A 13,481-nucleotide genomic window follows, 5' to 3' on the forward strand; every position below is an offset into this window, starting at 1 on the left:
TACAAATCTTTGTGTTCAGCAGAAAAAAGAAAGTCATACACATCTGGGATGGCATGAGGGCGAGTAAATTATAAGAGAATATTCATTTTTGGATGAGCTATCCCTTTAAGTTGTTTTTATGCACTCGCTTGGTCTTGTCAGTTACACAAAGATACTCACACATAGACACAGTCATGTATAGATATATACTTTATTAATTCTCTCTGGTAAAATAAAATTACAAAATAATTTAAACCTCAAACGGCACCTCCCTTATCTATAATGAATATTAATAAAATCATTATTTGTACAGCAATCATAATTTTTATGACGAATGAGAAAAATTATATTGTATAATTATATTAAATATGAGCTATAACTGCGTTAGTAATTATTAATGGTAAAAAACTGAGCGATACAAAGCTAAGTTTCAGTAATAGCATACTGTACAATATTCCAAGCGGATATAATTCAGTATTCCGGCCACAGGGTGTCACTATTAGTCAGTTATCAAAATAGTCTCCATTGAAATGGGGTTAGAAGTAAAACAGTCTTATTCCAACACACCATTATAATAGAAGCAATTCCACTCAGAAAATGACTATAATCCCTCATTCTACAGTTATTTCCGTGTGAGCAGCTGTTCCACCTTGATGGGGTGGTTTTATAATGTACTGACTGAAACTGACTGGCTTTAGCGTCGCTCTTTGTAATAATACTTTGCTCAAATGGCTGTCAGTCTCTTGAAGACTGTAAAAAAAAGTGCTGTCCAGATTTCTATGATGATTTTTCCATCATAACATTCTCAGGTATTCATTATTTATATCTGTATCTCTCTAAACACCCCCCGCCCACCCCAGTCCCTCATTTGCAACTCACACTTTAGTCCATTTCAGTCAAATATAGACAGAGCACTTTGGTAGCAAAGACAAAATTAGAGAAAGTGTGTGTGTGTGTGTGTCCATGCATGTTAACATGTATATGTATGTGTCAGTGTCTTCTGAAATGTATACATTCATGTTAACAGTAAGGTATCTCCTTCTTGTGGACTACATGAAATATGGCAGTTTTGTCATAGGGTATTTGTGCAAATGTTAGCCTCTCCTCCGTCATGATATATTCTGTGGTGTTAAGCTGTGTAATACTTGTAGTTACAGTGCATTTTATGTGTATGCGTTATTTTGACTATTCATCCATCTCTCCACCCCAGAGGCCCTGCCCATGCCAGCGCTCTCAGCAGTTGGAGGTGCTGGTGTTGGGGCTGTCCTCGGTGGGCTGGGCAAGGGTGGTGATGGAGCCAGAGGGGGGGTTGGCTAGAGGCATGTTGGCAGCGGTGGGTGAGAGCACAGAGGGCACAGTGGGGCTCAGGACCTTGGCATCACGCTCACGCAGCAGTTGAACAAGTGCAGCATGCTGGGCAGTGAGAGTGGCGGACAGGTGAGCGGGCAGAGCGATAAAGCCGGCTGTCAACTGCTCCACCCGCTGCTCCAGACCTAACATCTGCCTCTCCAGATCCTCACTGCGGTCATTCAGCTCTGACATCAATTCATACATGACGCTTTGCATCTGCGTAGAGAGAGAGGAGGATAGTGTGGTTAGATTGAAATACTGTGATGAAGGTAAAGCATACAGGACAGATGGAGAGATAGAGCCAATGACGATACCAAGGTATCAACAAAAAATGGAGAGAGTACAAATAGTGTGAAAGATCAGAAGAAAGATAGAGCAGAATGGTAATGAATGAAGCATTGAATACCCATAGGAAAGATCTCTTTAATATCTCAATTTTCTCCTAGACAGCCATGAGATTAAATGGAGATGAAATGGAGAGCTTTAAATTGTCTTAAGTTAGATGTTTCTCCAGAAAAAAAAGACCCTAATAATCTCATATGTCTCTCCTCTTACTCTAAAAAAAAAAAAGATCTCCGAGGCACCATTTGAGGTTTCTCAGAACCTTCTGAAGAACCTCTAGGAGTCCTTTTCAGGGTACCTCAAGTATCTTTGTGTACTTAAGGAACTTCAATATACATTTCAAGTGCCTCAAAGCTTTTCCTTTAGAATGGGGTTACTGGAGGAACAGTTGACAGTCCTTGTCAATGTCACTAACTAACTTTTCAGATTTGCAAAGATGCCAGAGTCAAAGATTCCAATATTAACAAAAAAAATTCTCATCATATTCGCTATTCACATTCATTTTGTAGCTTTACTGTGAAAACTGTCAAGATGAAAAAATACTCGAGGCACCATTTGGGGTTCCTGACATGCAGCGCCGGAGGAATCCTCTGGAGATCCTCCAGACTCCCTTAAAGAAGACTCCAACATACTATTTAGGTCCTCAAGGAACTTCAAGATATATTTAAAGTGCCTCAAAGCTTTTTACTTATGACAGGGTTACTGAATGAACTGCTGTTAGTCCTAAGAGTTCTTCAGAGTTCTTGCATTATCTAGGAGTATGTCTGTCAGAGAATTGAAAAGGTGCCTGGAGGATCTCCAGAGGGTTTCCCCTTAAATGATACCTTTTAATTTTTACAGTGTATGTCAACAATTGTCTAATTTTTTCTCCAAAGAAATTTTAGGAGAAACACCTGAGACAAAGTTTATATTCAAACAACTACGATCTCCAATAAGCCCTGTGAGTTTGGAAAGGGCAGCCTCTGAGCAATAAAATTTTCCTCTGGGTAAGGAAGACATGAAAAAGATGGTACAGTAGTCCAGAGAAAAAAAGGCATGGAAGAATAGGAGAATTTGAAGTTAAAGGTGCTGTAAGTAATTTCAGCCATTCTACTTCCACAAGATTGAACCGTTGAATTAGCCCTCTTTCCAAACATCGTGCAGAAATGTTTGATAAAAACAACAGCAGCAAAATAGCACCATTAACTGGCAACTGTTATGAACAACATGGCATAAAATGGCAGTTAATTTCGCTGCAACTATGATACTATGAGAATGCACAAAATGATTGACAGGTCGAAAGCCAGAGACTGCAGCCCGCGGACACATTTTTGTTTGCTGTTTACAGAGTCTAGAGCTGTCACAGAGACCAGCGAGATATCTCACGACACTTCTTTCAGTTATTTCTTTCAGGGAGTAGGAACGTTTTTTGCATACCTTTCTATTAAAAAATCTCTTACAGCACCTTTAAAGGAATATTCCGGGTTCAATACAAGTTAAGCTCAATTGACAGGATTCGTGGTATAACGTTGATAACTGCAAAAAATATATATATATATTTTGACTTGCCCCTCCTTTTCTTTGAAAAAAGGGAAAATCAAGGTACAGTGAGGCAATTTCTGGAGGGTTTAAAGGCAGAAATGTGAAGCTTATAATTTTATAAAAGCACTTCTGTTAAAACTTGTGTATTATTTGAGCTGTAAAGTTGTTTAAATAATAATTTTAGAGTTGTTTTAAGGTTTACAGCGTTATGTCGCCAGGCCAACGAAGTTTTAAAATTGGATATAACTTTACAAGTAAGTGGTTTTATCATACTAAAATTATGTTAACATGTAAATTATTTACATCTTGTGGCTATACTTTTGAAACTCATACTTATGAGTATTTTAATGTTTACGAATTGGCCCATTCACTTCCATTATAAATACCACAGTGTAACCCAGATTTTTCCTTTTTTTAAAGAAAAGGAGGAACGAGTTGAAATTATTTTTTGTGCCAAATCAACATTATGGCACAAATGCTGTCGATTGAGCTTAACTCGTATTAAACCCAGAATATTTCTTTAAGGAAATAATTTAGGAATATTTAGAAAAAGCTTCAAAAATGGACAGATAGAAAATGAGATAGAAAGTATCTTAAGCAATACAAATGAGTATGTTATAATACAAAGCACATATAAATCTTACAAAAAAATAACTAAGAGCCTGACATACCAAGCATACACTGTACTACACCCTCTAAATATCTAAAGAGAAATGGTTCACATTCCAGGAATACACGACAACTCACTCTCTTTCACAAATCACAAATGAAGAGACTCACATAAATAGAATAAACAAACACACGCACACAAGAGGTACATTCAGCAAAATTGCACAAACACGCACATCGCAAAAATATCTTGAATTGAACACAATTTTCTGTCATTCTTCGGCTTCCTGTCTCTCTCCCCTCCCACCCTCCCTGTCTCCTCGCTCCCACTGTCATCCCTGCTTTAACACTTGTTCAGGTTGCTAGGAGACACAAAGCCACAGAAACAAACGGGTCAGCATGGAAACAGTTGAATGCTGAGATATATTTGGGAAAGTAAAGGTATGTGTGTGTCACTGGGTATTGTGTTGTCGTGTATGTACTTGCAGCCTTGGGCATTATAATGTGTGTATGTGGGCAAGTTAATATTGCAGGAAAGGGAACACAGTGTCATTAAAAGTGTGTGTGGGTGTCTACTGTTTCCTAACAGATGTAACGTGCACATGCGTGGGCTCTGATTTGTGACCTGTGATGTGTATGTGTATGAAGCATGTAATGTCTGATGTTTGCAGTAGTCTTACCTTTGATAAGTCCACCAAAGTATTGGCTTGATCACTGAGTTTTCTCTGCTCCATTTTAACACTTCGCAATCTAGAAAAACATGGGTACACACACAAACACAAACACATTATTGCAACACAAAGCACATTAGATCTCCTTCTAATTTCACTAGCTACAACAGCCCTCAAATTTAACTCAACAACTGGCTAATTAACTTAATCAGCTTGTTTTCTTTATTTGTTTGTTGTTAATGTGAATTTACATCCCCTGAGATGAATACACAATTACAGCATTAATCCTAAAAGCATTGGAAAGGATTCCACGAGTGTGGGATTTCTCTTATTTCTCCTGTAGTCTTTAAAGGAAAGGCTTTAATATGAAAGGAGCCCTTCAAATTGGCAGCCAGTTCCAAAACAATACAGTGACAGTAGGATTAGAGTTCTTTAAATAAGTCTGTGTGTGGAAGGTACCCACACAGGGACAGAGAACAGCATTAACATTTCGACCTCACTCAGCTAACCGTCTTTACTCTTTAAGCTGATAAAGCAGCCAGAGCTCGGCCAAGTGAAAAATCCCAAGTAGGGATTCATTATTAACCTGGCAATGGATTTGCAATGTTGGTAATTTCTGAGGATGTTATCAGTGGAATCAATGGGTATGCTGGTGTCCCCATCTGGTTTATTAACTAGATTAACTAGCAAGACTTTCTTAGTCAACCAGATTCAACAGAAAGATCATGGCTGACCAGCACATTTTGCAAGTAAAAAGAATGGTTTTGCTGGTCCATCAGCTAGTGTTTCCTTGCATTGTTCCTGGACACTCAGACAGCACACATTTTGACAGGGGTGCTGGCATCATTTCAGAAGTGAGGGGGACAGAGTGTCAAGTGTAAAACCAGTTATAACTGACTGTTGACTAATTGAGTGTGGTTTATTTTCTCTCATATCTCTTCTTGTTCTTAATTGGCTTAATAGGCTATACATGCAATACAACAGAAAGAAAGCTATGCATATGTTCTCTACTGTATATAGCACATTGTATTGTATATTGTTCTCTATTGTTTGTATATTGCAAATTGTATTGTCTAGTGGTGTATATTATATTGTATTGTATGTGTATTGCAACAAGGAATGTATACTTACACATTCACATACTATTTTATCTATTCTATTTTATTCTATTCTATTTTTCTGTTCTACAGTCCACTGTGGGGGAAAGCAATAAAAAAGTCACTAAAAGTCACATAATGGCAGCGCTTGGCAGGTTCCCGATCGGCCCACAACTTGACTGGCCCACCAGGAAAAGTCTTGGTGCTCCCGATGGCCAATCCATCCCTACCTTTGAAGGCTTTACCCTTCAGAGTGAGAGCTTCAGAGTGTTGAAGAGGATTGGGCTTAAAAATAATGACCATTTAGAATGCACTTCAACGTCATCTTTCCAAGCCAAAGGAGTTGCTGTTATCGTCGCTTATAAAAATCACTTGTACCGAGCTTCTTGTACCTCAGTTAGAAACCCTTTTACATGATTTTGCTTAACTATGCAAAGCAAAAAGAAATGCATTACAACCGTTAGACTTTGAAATTTTAAGCTTTGTTTTATAAATATTTGTTTTAGTTATTATATTAAATAGACAATTTTAACCAGTGAACAAATGTAGTCTTTGTTCAATTATCAAATAATAATAATAATAAATGTCACTCTGTGTAGGCTACTTCTTTTATTTTAACATTTTGCTTTTGCAATGACAGATAAAATAACTTGATGTATAATAACACAAGCAATAATCAGTTTCATTAAAAATAAATAAAACAAAATAAGTTTTTTTTAAGTTAATAATAACAATTAAAGGCTTTTATAAACCACAGAACAAAAAGGTTGTCACAGGTTTTAGTTTACAGAACTAGAGTGTGTTTGCAGGTGCAGCTGGTTTAATTTACGACACACTTGCAAACCATATGCAGAGTTATGATGTATGGTCTGGTTCAGGGCTGCATTTCCCAAAAGCATCGTTAGCCTAAGTAGATCGTAGAAACTATTGGCGCCAGTGGTCTCTACTATCAACTTAAGCTTGCAGTGCTTTAGGGAAATGCAGCCCAGGTCCGTTTGTGTGAACCTTTCTTTAAACCCTAAAGAAAGGTTTATTTCAAAGGGCTCTTCCAAGCAGCTATTTTTGAGCACTTTGGTTGGGAATGACCTCCAACATCGTGGCCATAATTGTTCTCCATTCTAAGTGTCCTTCGGAGGCCAATTTATGCCATTTGGAATGCAAGGACTGACCTGAATTGGGTGTGTCAGATAAAGGAGACATCCAAAATGTGTACTGTTGGGGGACTCTAGGAACAGGGTTTGGAAACACTGTGCTAGACCAGCACCAAAGCAGCACTAACCCGCATAAACCAGTTAAAAATGCATGTGGTTTAAGCTGGACTTTCCAATAGGGAGGGTCTAAAAATACTAAAATGTGAAGAAATTCTTCAATAAATGATTCTGCCTCATAAAAAAAATGTTACATAATAAATATCATATCTAATTAAAAGCTTAAGATAGCTGATCTACTAAATAGAAGAGCAAACACATTTAAAGTGATTAAATCCATCATTCTCACACTTATGAAAAAATTGTGAGACTAGATTGATTGGCCCCTATAGGCAAGAGTTAGCAGAGGAAGTTGCTGTTTGTGTATGAAATTGTCATGTTTTTCTCTCAGGTACAACTTCTTTGTGCAGTTAGGTCAGGTGTGCAAACTGCTACAATCACACTCAGCACACAACTAGCCACTCAGCCAAAATGTGAAGCACTTCAAATGCTTTTTGTGTGGTTTTAGTTCAAATAGTCAACACTAAAGCTCACTTAGCAGGCCAACGCAAAAATATCTAAAGACATTGTAGAGTACCAACTATAAATCAATGCTGGTAAATCAATAGCTTTTGTTGTTCATCAGTATGTGTGTGTAATTCAAAGTGAGAATATAAATTAGGCTTGGCAGGGGCGTATGAATAATGTAAAAAGTGGGAGGTACAATATAAAACTTATCAGCTTGGCTCATATTAATTCATATTAATTAGATGACATAACATTTGCTCTATAGTCTTAACTAATTTGCTGAAAAGCAGGTAAGTGAGTGCTAGCCATATTAGGATTATGTTCATTAAGTCGACTGCTGATTAACCAGTCGGCAGACATTCAGCTTGCTCTTACACAGCTGTTTTTACACAGACTTCTACAATTCTATTCTTTCCACTGTGGCCAAGCAAAACAAAGCTCTTAAAATATAAGGGTGGTAGAGGTAAACTAAAAGTGGGGTCATGTCCCTACAGGGCCATCTCTAAAATGAAAGGGGCCAGGGACAAAATTTTTATGGGTGGGCCCCCTCTCACTTAACCATAGAGCAGAGGTTTTCAAACATTCTGATGCCAAGCACCCTCAAATATGATGATACCCTTGAGCGGTACCCCCTTCCTAAAATATAAAGAAAGCTATATATTTTTATGCATGAACAGTATATATACTGTATGCAGTACAGTACATGCATAAAAAGACATATTTTTAATCTGAGTAAAATAATAACTGATATTATAAATAAAACATTCTCTGCGTCCAAAACTGCATACTGTCACAGTATGTACTGTATTTGATGAAGGACGCACTTCTCTTTTAAGTATGCATGCAAGTAATACAGTTGAGAAAAGCCATCAGACTCGCGATTTACCACCGTTCTTATAAAAACTGTGTTTTGAACGTGACATCACCCCAGCTACCGAGGGATTATGGGATTGTTAAGTGTCCAGTCGATCTGCACTTAGAATCTCACGGGAAACAGTAGGTCATTCGGGTATTTCTCGCTTACTGCTTCATGAATACTGAGGATTCGGACTACTCCAACAACTCCATACTGATTTTGGCATACTATATAGAAGGGAAGTATGGATATTATGATGCAACGATTGTTTCCAAACTTAAATATTTGGCACTGTACTAAATCCTAAAAATATATATTTTTTTTACTTTGTATTAAATTGACAGTGTATCTTTCATAGAATAAAATAGTCATGTTTAATCTGATGATTTTCGACCAGTCTTTAGAAATAAAAAATGAAACAATGTCATATAAGAAATTATGTAAATTTAGGTCAAATTGCATTAACAAACAAAATATACAAGACAACTTTGCCCTATAAATTACATTTTCTAAAATATTTTTTCGTAAAAAAATGTCATTGCCCCATCAAGCGCCCACTTGCGGCCCCTGGGGGCCCCCAGACCCCAGTTTAAAAACCCCTGTAACAGAGGCCCCCCCCCCTCATCATTCGTCCCAGGACAACATTTACAGTACCCTGATGGCTCTGGTTCACACCGTTTGTAATGGTTGCTATGTCCCAGGTTTGGGTGAATTTGTTGTGTAAAGCTCTGTGTCTGTGTGAGGTCATTTTTCTCACTGGTGAATGGCTTGGAGGAACTTCCTCTGATGCTTGCGTACACGGGAGTGGTCAATCTTCTTCATCAGTTTGGTGTGCTTGTATATCAGCCAAGTCTCTCGTAGAACATTTGCCGCTGCATTCTTTATCTGAGGAGATATGTCGCCATAACAACCATATTAGCAACAGAAAAGCCAGCTCAGGAAAAAGCAATCACAGTATAACCTCTGCTTTGCCAATATGCACTCTCACTTACTTGCATACACCAGTCTCAAACGTCTGCCAAATCATGTCTATTCACAATTCTGGCCCCAGACCAGTGGTCCCCAAAAAGAGAGAGTCATGTCTACAGCTGCTGTCCTTCAATTTTTGTGAAGGATTAAAGCAGTGAAGTAAATCTTGTATTAGGGGGTGTAGGTTTGTGGTTCAAGTCAAATCTTTGAGTGTATTTAAAAGGGATACTTCACCCAAAAATTAAAATTCTCATTTACTCACCCTCATGTTGTTTCAAACCCGAACAACTTTATTTCCATGGAACACAAAAGAAGTTAGGCAGAATGTTGGCCTCAGTCACCATTCACTTTCATTGTATCTTTTTTTTTTTCCATCCATTGAACATGAATAGTGACTGAGACTGTCATTCTGCCTAACTTCTATTGTGTTCCATGGAACAAAATAAGTCATGTGGGTGTGTACATGGGGACAGAATTTTCATTTTTGGGTGAACTATACCTTTAACTCCAGATTTTTTCCTTTATAGACCTCCTTATACATAGAAAGTTCCTGTGGAGATGTCTTGAAACTACAAATGCTCTGCAAATCTCAGATATGGCACTAAAAAAATAAAAAAATAAAATCTGCTGAGAAAAAAATGAATGAGGACTTCAAAGAGATGCTGCTTCATGAGGGAAAGAACAATGACATCCTCGGTGGGCAATGGAGGGAGGACAGGACTTTCCGCTTTTAATAAGCTACTGATTTGACAGTGTCCCTCCAGCCATAGGGGAGCACTGGGCTTTTTTTTTTTTAAACACTGTTTCTGGATTTAGCACCATATAGCACTAATTAATTAACAGTGGTCAGTGTATTTAATAATACAAGAGTAGGAGCTGTGTGCAAACCTCAATGCAGGTTTCATTTATGAGAAGAACCAGAGATAGGGCAAGTTAGAGAATGAAAGAGGGAGAAGGATGTCACCTGTTATAATTTAATCCTATGATGGTGGGGTGTTCACAGCTATAACTGGAGTTTTCTGGAATATGCCACTCCATATTTTTCGAGGCCTATTATACATTTAGATAAATCTAATCTAGGTAATTATAAATACTGCTAATACAATTCAAAATACAATTCAGACCAGACTATGGCCAGATCCACACTAATTTGTTTTTGTTTGAAAACTCCATTTTCAGTTTCCTAACATCATCGTTTTCCAAAGTACACGGTAATTGAGTCTGTTTTTGAAACGCTCTATTTTCAGTGTAGGAACAGTTCCAGTGTGGATGAAAGGAGAAAACATAGTGAAATCAATACGTTTTCAAACAAAAATGTGTTTGTGTGGATGTGGCCTATATCTCTTAAATATATCAACTTGATCTTACAATACATTGACTAATAATTCTCACAAAAATCTAATTCCAGCATGCTGTATACTGTGTTCACATCAGAAAAAATTATGTGCAAAGTGACAGTTCAGATGTACCAACACATTCGTTTATTCGAAGATCCCCTTGCACAAAAAATAAATAACAGATAAAAATATTGTGTACAGCATTTCTGTTTATATTGAATCACTTTGGTACTATTCACAGGTAATTGGTCAATTTTCAGACCTCTTAATAGCCTGCTAATCAACAAATAGATTATCAAAAATGCTGTTTTTTCTGATGTTAGAGTTTTTCAATTAGCTCAATCCAGTACACAAAAATCTGAACTTTTTATTGAAACCTTTCTGGTTTGATTGTTATTTGTGTTTGTAAAGTACAGTATCTAAAAAACCCAAACATAATGACTTCTTGTTACAGTACTTTCACATGGCAACCAAGACTGCTTTATAACCAATCAAAGACAAGACAGCAAAAGAGACCGGTCAGAGAGTTCAAAAAAGTTGGACGGGACCCCATCAAATAAGTGGATATGAGAGAAGGAGGCAAAGGGAAGGGAACTCTGTCCTAATGCTGTCTACTTTAATGAAGTCCGGCCAATCGTATACAGAAGCTTTACCATGGAAGAGGCCAACTGTCAATTAAATCATAGACCAAAACATATGTACTACACACACTTTCAATATTGTATAGAACATTGCATATCATTGTTACTCACTTCTTAAAGTAGGATTAACAATACTGATTATATACTCTGTTCATCTCTCAGAATTGACGGAAAACCTCATGGCAACGTCATGTCTTTGTTTACACCGTTTTATTTTTTATTATACATTGGATAGATATAATACGTGTTATGGATTTTGTCAATTTAATAAGGTGTGCTGTCTAATGCGTCAACTGTATATTACAATGCTGTAACATTGTTCATTCAACATCTATGAGGGCAATTTTAAACATGTATCTTTTGAATTAATTGGTAGTTAAAATGACGTCATTAAAAGAAAATTATTATGTTGCATTTGAGTGATTAAATCAATATTTTAATTACACAACAAACAATATATTACGTTTTTCAGCAGTGGTTGATTGAAAGGAAATACACTATATTGCCAAAAGTATTCGCTCACCCATCCAAATAATTGAATTCAGGTGTTCCAATCACTTCCATAGCCACAGGTGTATAAAATGAAGCACCTAGGCATGCAGACTGCTTCTACAAACATTTGTGAAAGAATGGGCCGCTCTCAGGAGCTCAGTGAATTCCAGCATGGTAATGTGATAGGATGCCACCTGTGCAACAAGTCCAGTCGTGAAATTTCCTCGCTACTAAATATTCCACAGTCAACTGTCAGTGGTATTATAACAAAGTGGAAGCGATTGGGAATGACAGCAACTCAGCCATGAAGTGGTAGGCCATGAAGTGGTAGGCCACGTAAAATGACAGAGCGGGGTCAGCGGATGCTGAGGAGCATAGTGCGCAGAGGTCGCCAACTTTCTGCAGAGTCAATCACTACAGACCTCCAAAGTTCATGTGGTCTTCAGATTAGCTCAAGAACAGTGCGTAGAGAGCTTCATGGAATGGGTTTCCATGGCCGAGCAGCTGCATCCAAGCCATACATCACCAAGTGCAATGCAAAGCGTCGGATGCAGTGGTGTAAAGCACGCTGCCACTGGACTCTAGAGCAGTGGAGACGCGTTCTCTGGAGTGACGAATCACGCTTCTCCATCTGGCAATCTGATGGACGAGTCTGGGTTTGGCGGTTGCCAGGAGAACGGTACTTGTCTGACTACATTGTGCCAACTGTGAAGTTTGGTGGAGGGGGATTATGTTGTGGGGTTGTTTTTCAGGAGCTGGGCTTGGCCCCTTAGTTCCAGTGAAAGGAACTCTGAATGCTTCAGCATACCAAGAGATTTTGGACAATTCCATGCTCCCAACTTTGTGGGAACAGTTTGGGGATGGCCCCTTCCTGTTCCAACATGACTGCGCACCAGTGCACAAAGCAAGGTCCATAAAGACATGGATGAGCGAGTTTGGTGTGGAAGAACTTGACTGGCCTGCACAGAGTCCTGACCTCAACCTGATAGAGCACCTTTGGGATGAATTAGAGCGAAGACTGGGAGCCAGGCCTTCTCGTCCAACATCAGTGTCTGACCTCACAAATGCGCTTCTGGAAGAATGGTCAAAAATTCCCATAAACACACTCCTAAACCTTGTGGAAAGCCTTCCCAGAAGAGTTGAAGCTGTTATAGCTGCAAAGGGTGGGCCGACGTCATATTAAACCCTATGGATTAAGAATGGGATGTCACTTAAGTTCATATGCGTGTAAAGGCAGATGAGCGAATACTTTTGGCAATATAGTGTATATATTTACAACCCTAATTAATGCATATTCATTCTTGGAGGAAAGACTGGCCTTTTCAAGTGTGATCAATTTGGAGTTTGGTACTCACAGTTTTGAAATGTATCACTTAAACTACTTCTGAAAATAGCACCAAAGTGATTTAAAAACTGTATCAGAGATGTTGTGCACATTAGCATTTGTGCTTAAAGCTGAAATGTGTATTTTCTAATACAAAAAACCTCAATAAAACCTGACTCTGTAGCGCTATCTAAACATTGCTCTGTTTGTATGAGCATACCAACACCCTAACAGCAACAGTGGCTTAAATGGTGCAGGACTATCTATTTTTGACCAAGACAGTGGAGTGTTCAGGAAACCTGTTTGATAGTAGTAATCCACTACAAGTTCCAAATTAGGTCTCTAAAATTGTAATCAGGTTACTTAGCTGATTACTTCATGGTAAAAGTAATCACATTACAAATTAATTTACTTAAGTTACTTTCACAGAAAAGTTCTTTTTAGTATAGACATTATTTTGAATTTGTATTGGTGTTATCTCTTCCGCTGCCACAGAAACTCTAACAGACGTTTATATTTTACATAAATATCATAACATACATTTAGAAATGTGTAACCCATATAATGTACTTAAAAGT

The 13,481-nt window shown here is 37.9% G+C and overlaps 1 protein-coding gene across 1 annotated transcript in view; it reads right to left on the reverse strand.

Moving 5' to 3' along the window:
- Nucleotides 1-205: 205 nt before the first annotated feature.
- The window catches only part of LOC127453547 (small conductance calcium-activated potassium channel protein 2-like), a 103,881-nt gene continuing 90,605 nt past the window's right edge, over nt 206-13,481 (reverse strand). The window contains exons 8-10 of the mRNA XM_051719975.1: nt 8,898-9,025; nt 4,482-4,551; nt 206-1,545 (exon numbers count right to left, since the gene is read on the reverse strand). Coding sequence (XP_051575935.1) covers nt 1,213-1,545; nt 4,482-4,551; nt 8,898-9,025 — 531 coding nt within the window. The 3' untranslated portion in view covers nt 206-1,212. The remainder of the gene's footprint in view (nt 1,546-4,481; nt 4,552-8,897; nt 9,026-13,481) is intronic.

This window comes from Myxocyprinus asiaticus, chromosome 16 (assembly GCF_019703515.2).
Source record: "Myxocyprinus asiaticus isolate MX2 ecotype Aquarium Trade chromosome 16, UBuf_Myxa_2, whole genome shotgun sequence".
In the NCBI taxonomy this organism is placed as follows: Eukaryota; Metazoa; Chordata; class Actinopteri; order Cypriniformes; family Catostomidae; genus Myxocyprinus; species Myxocyprinus asiaticus.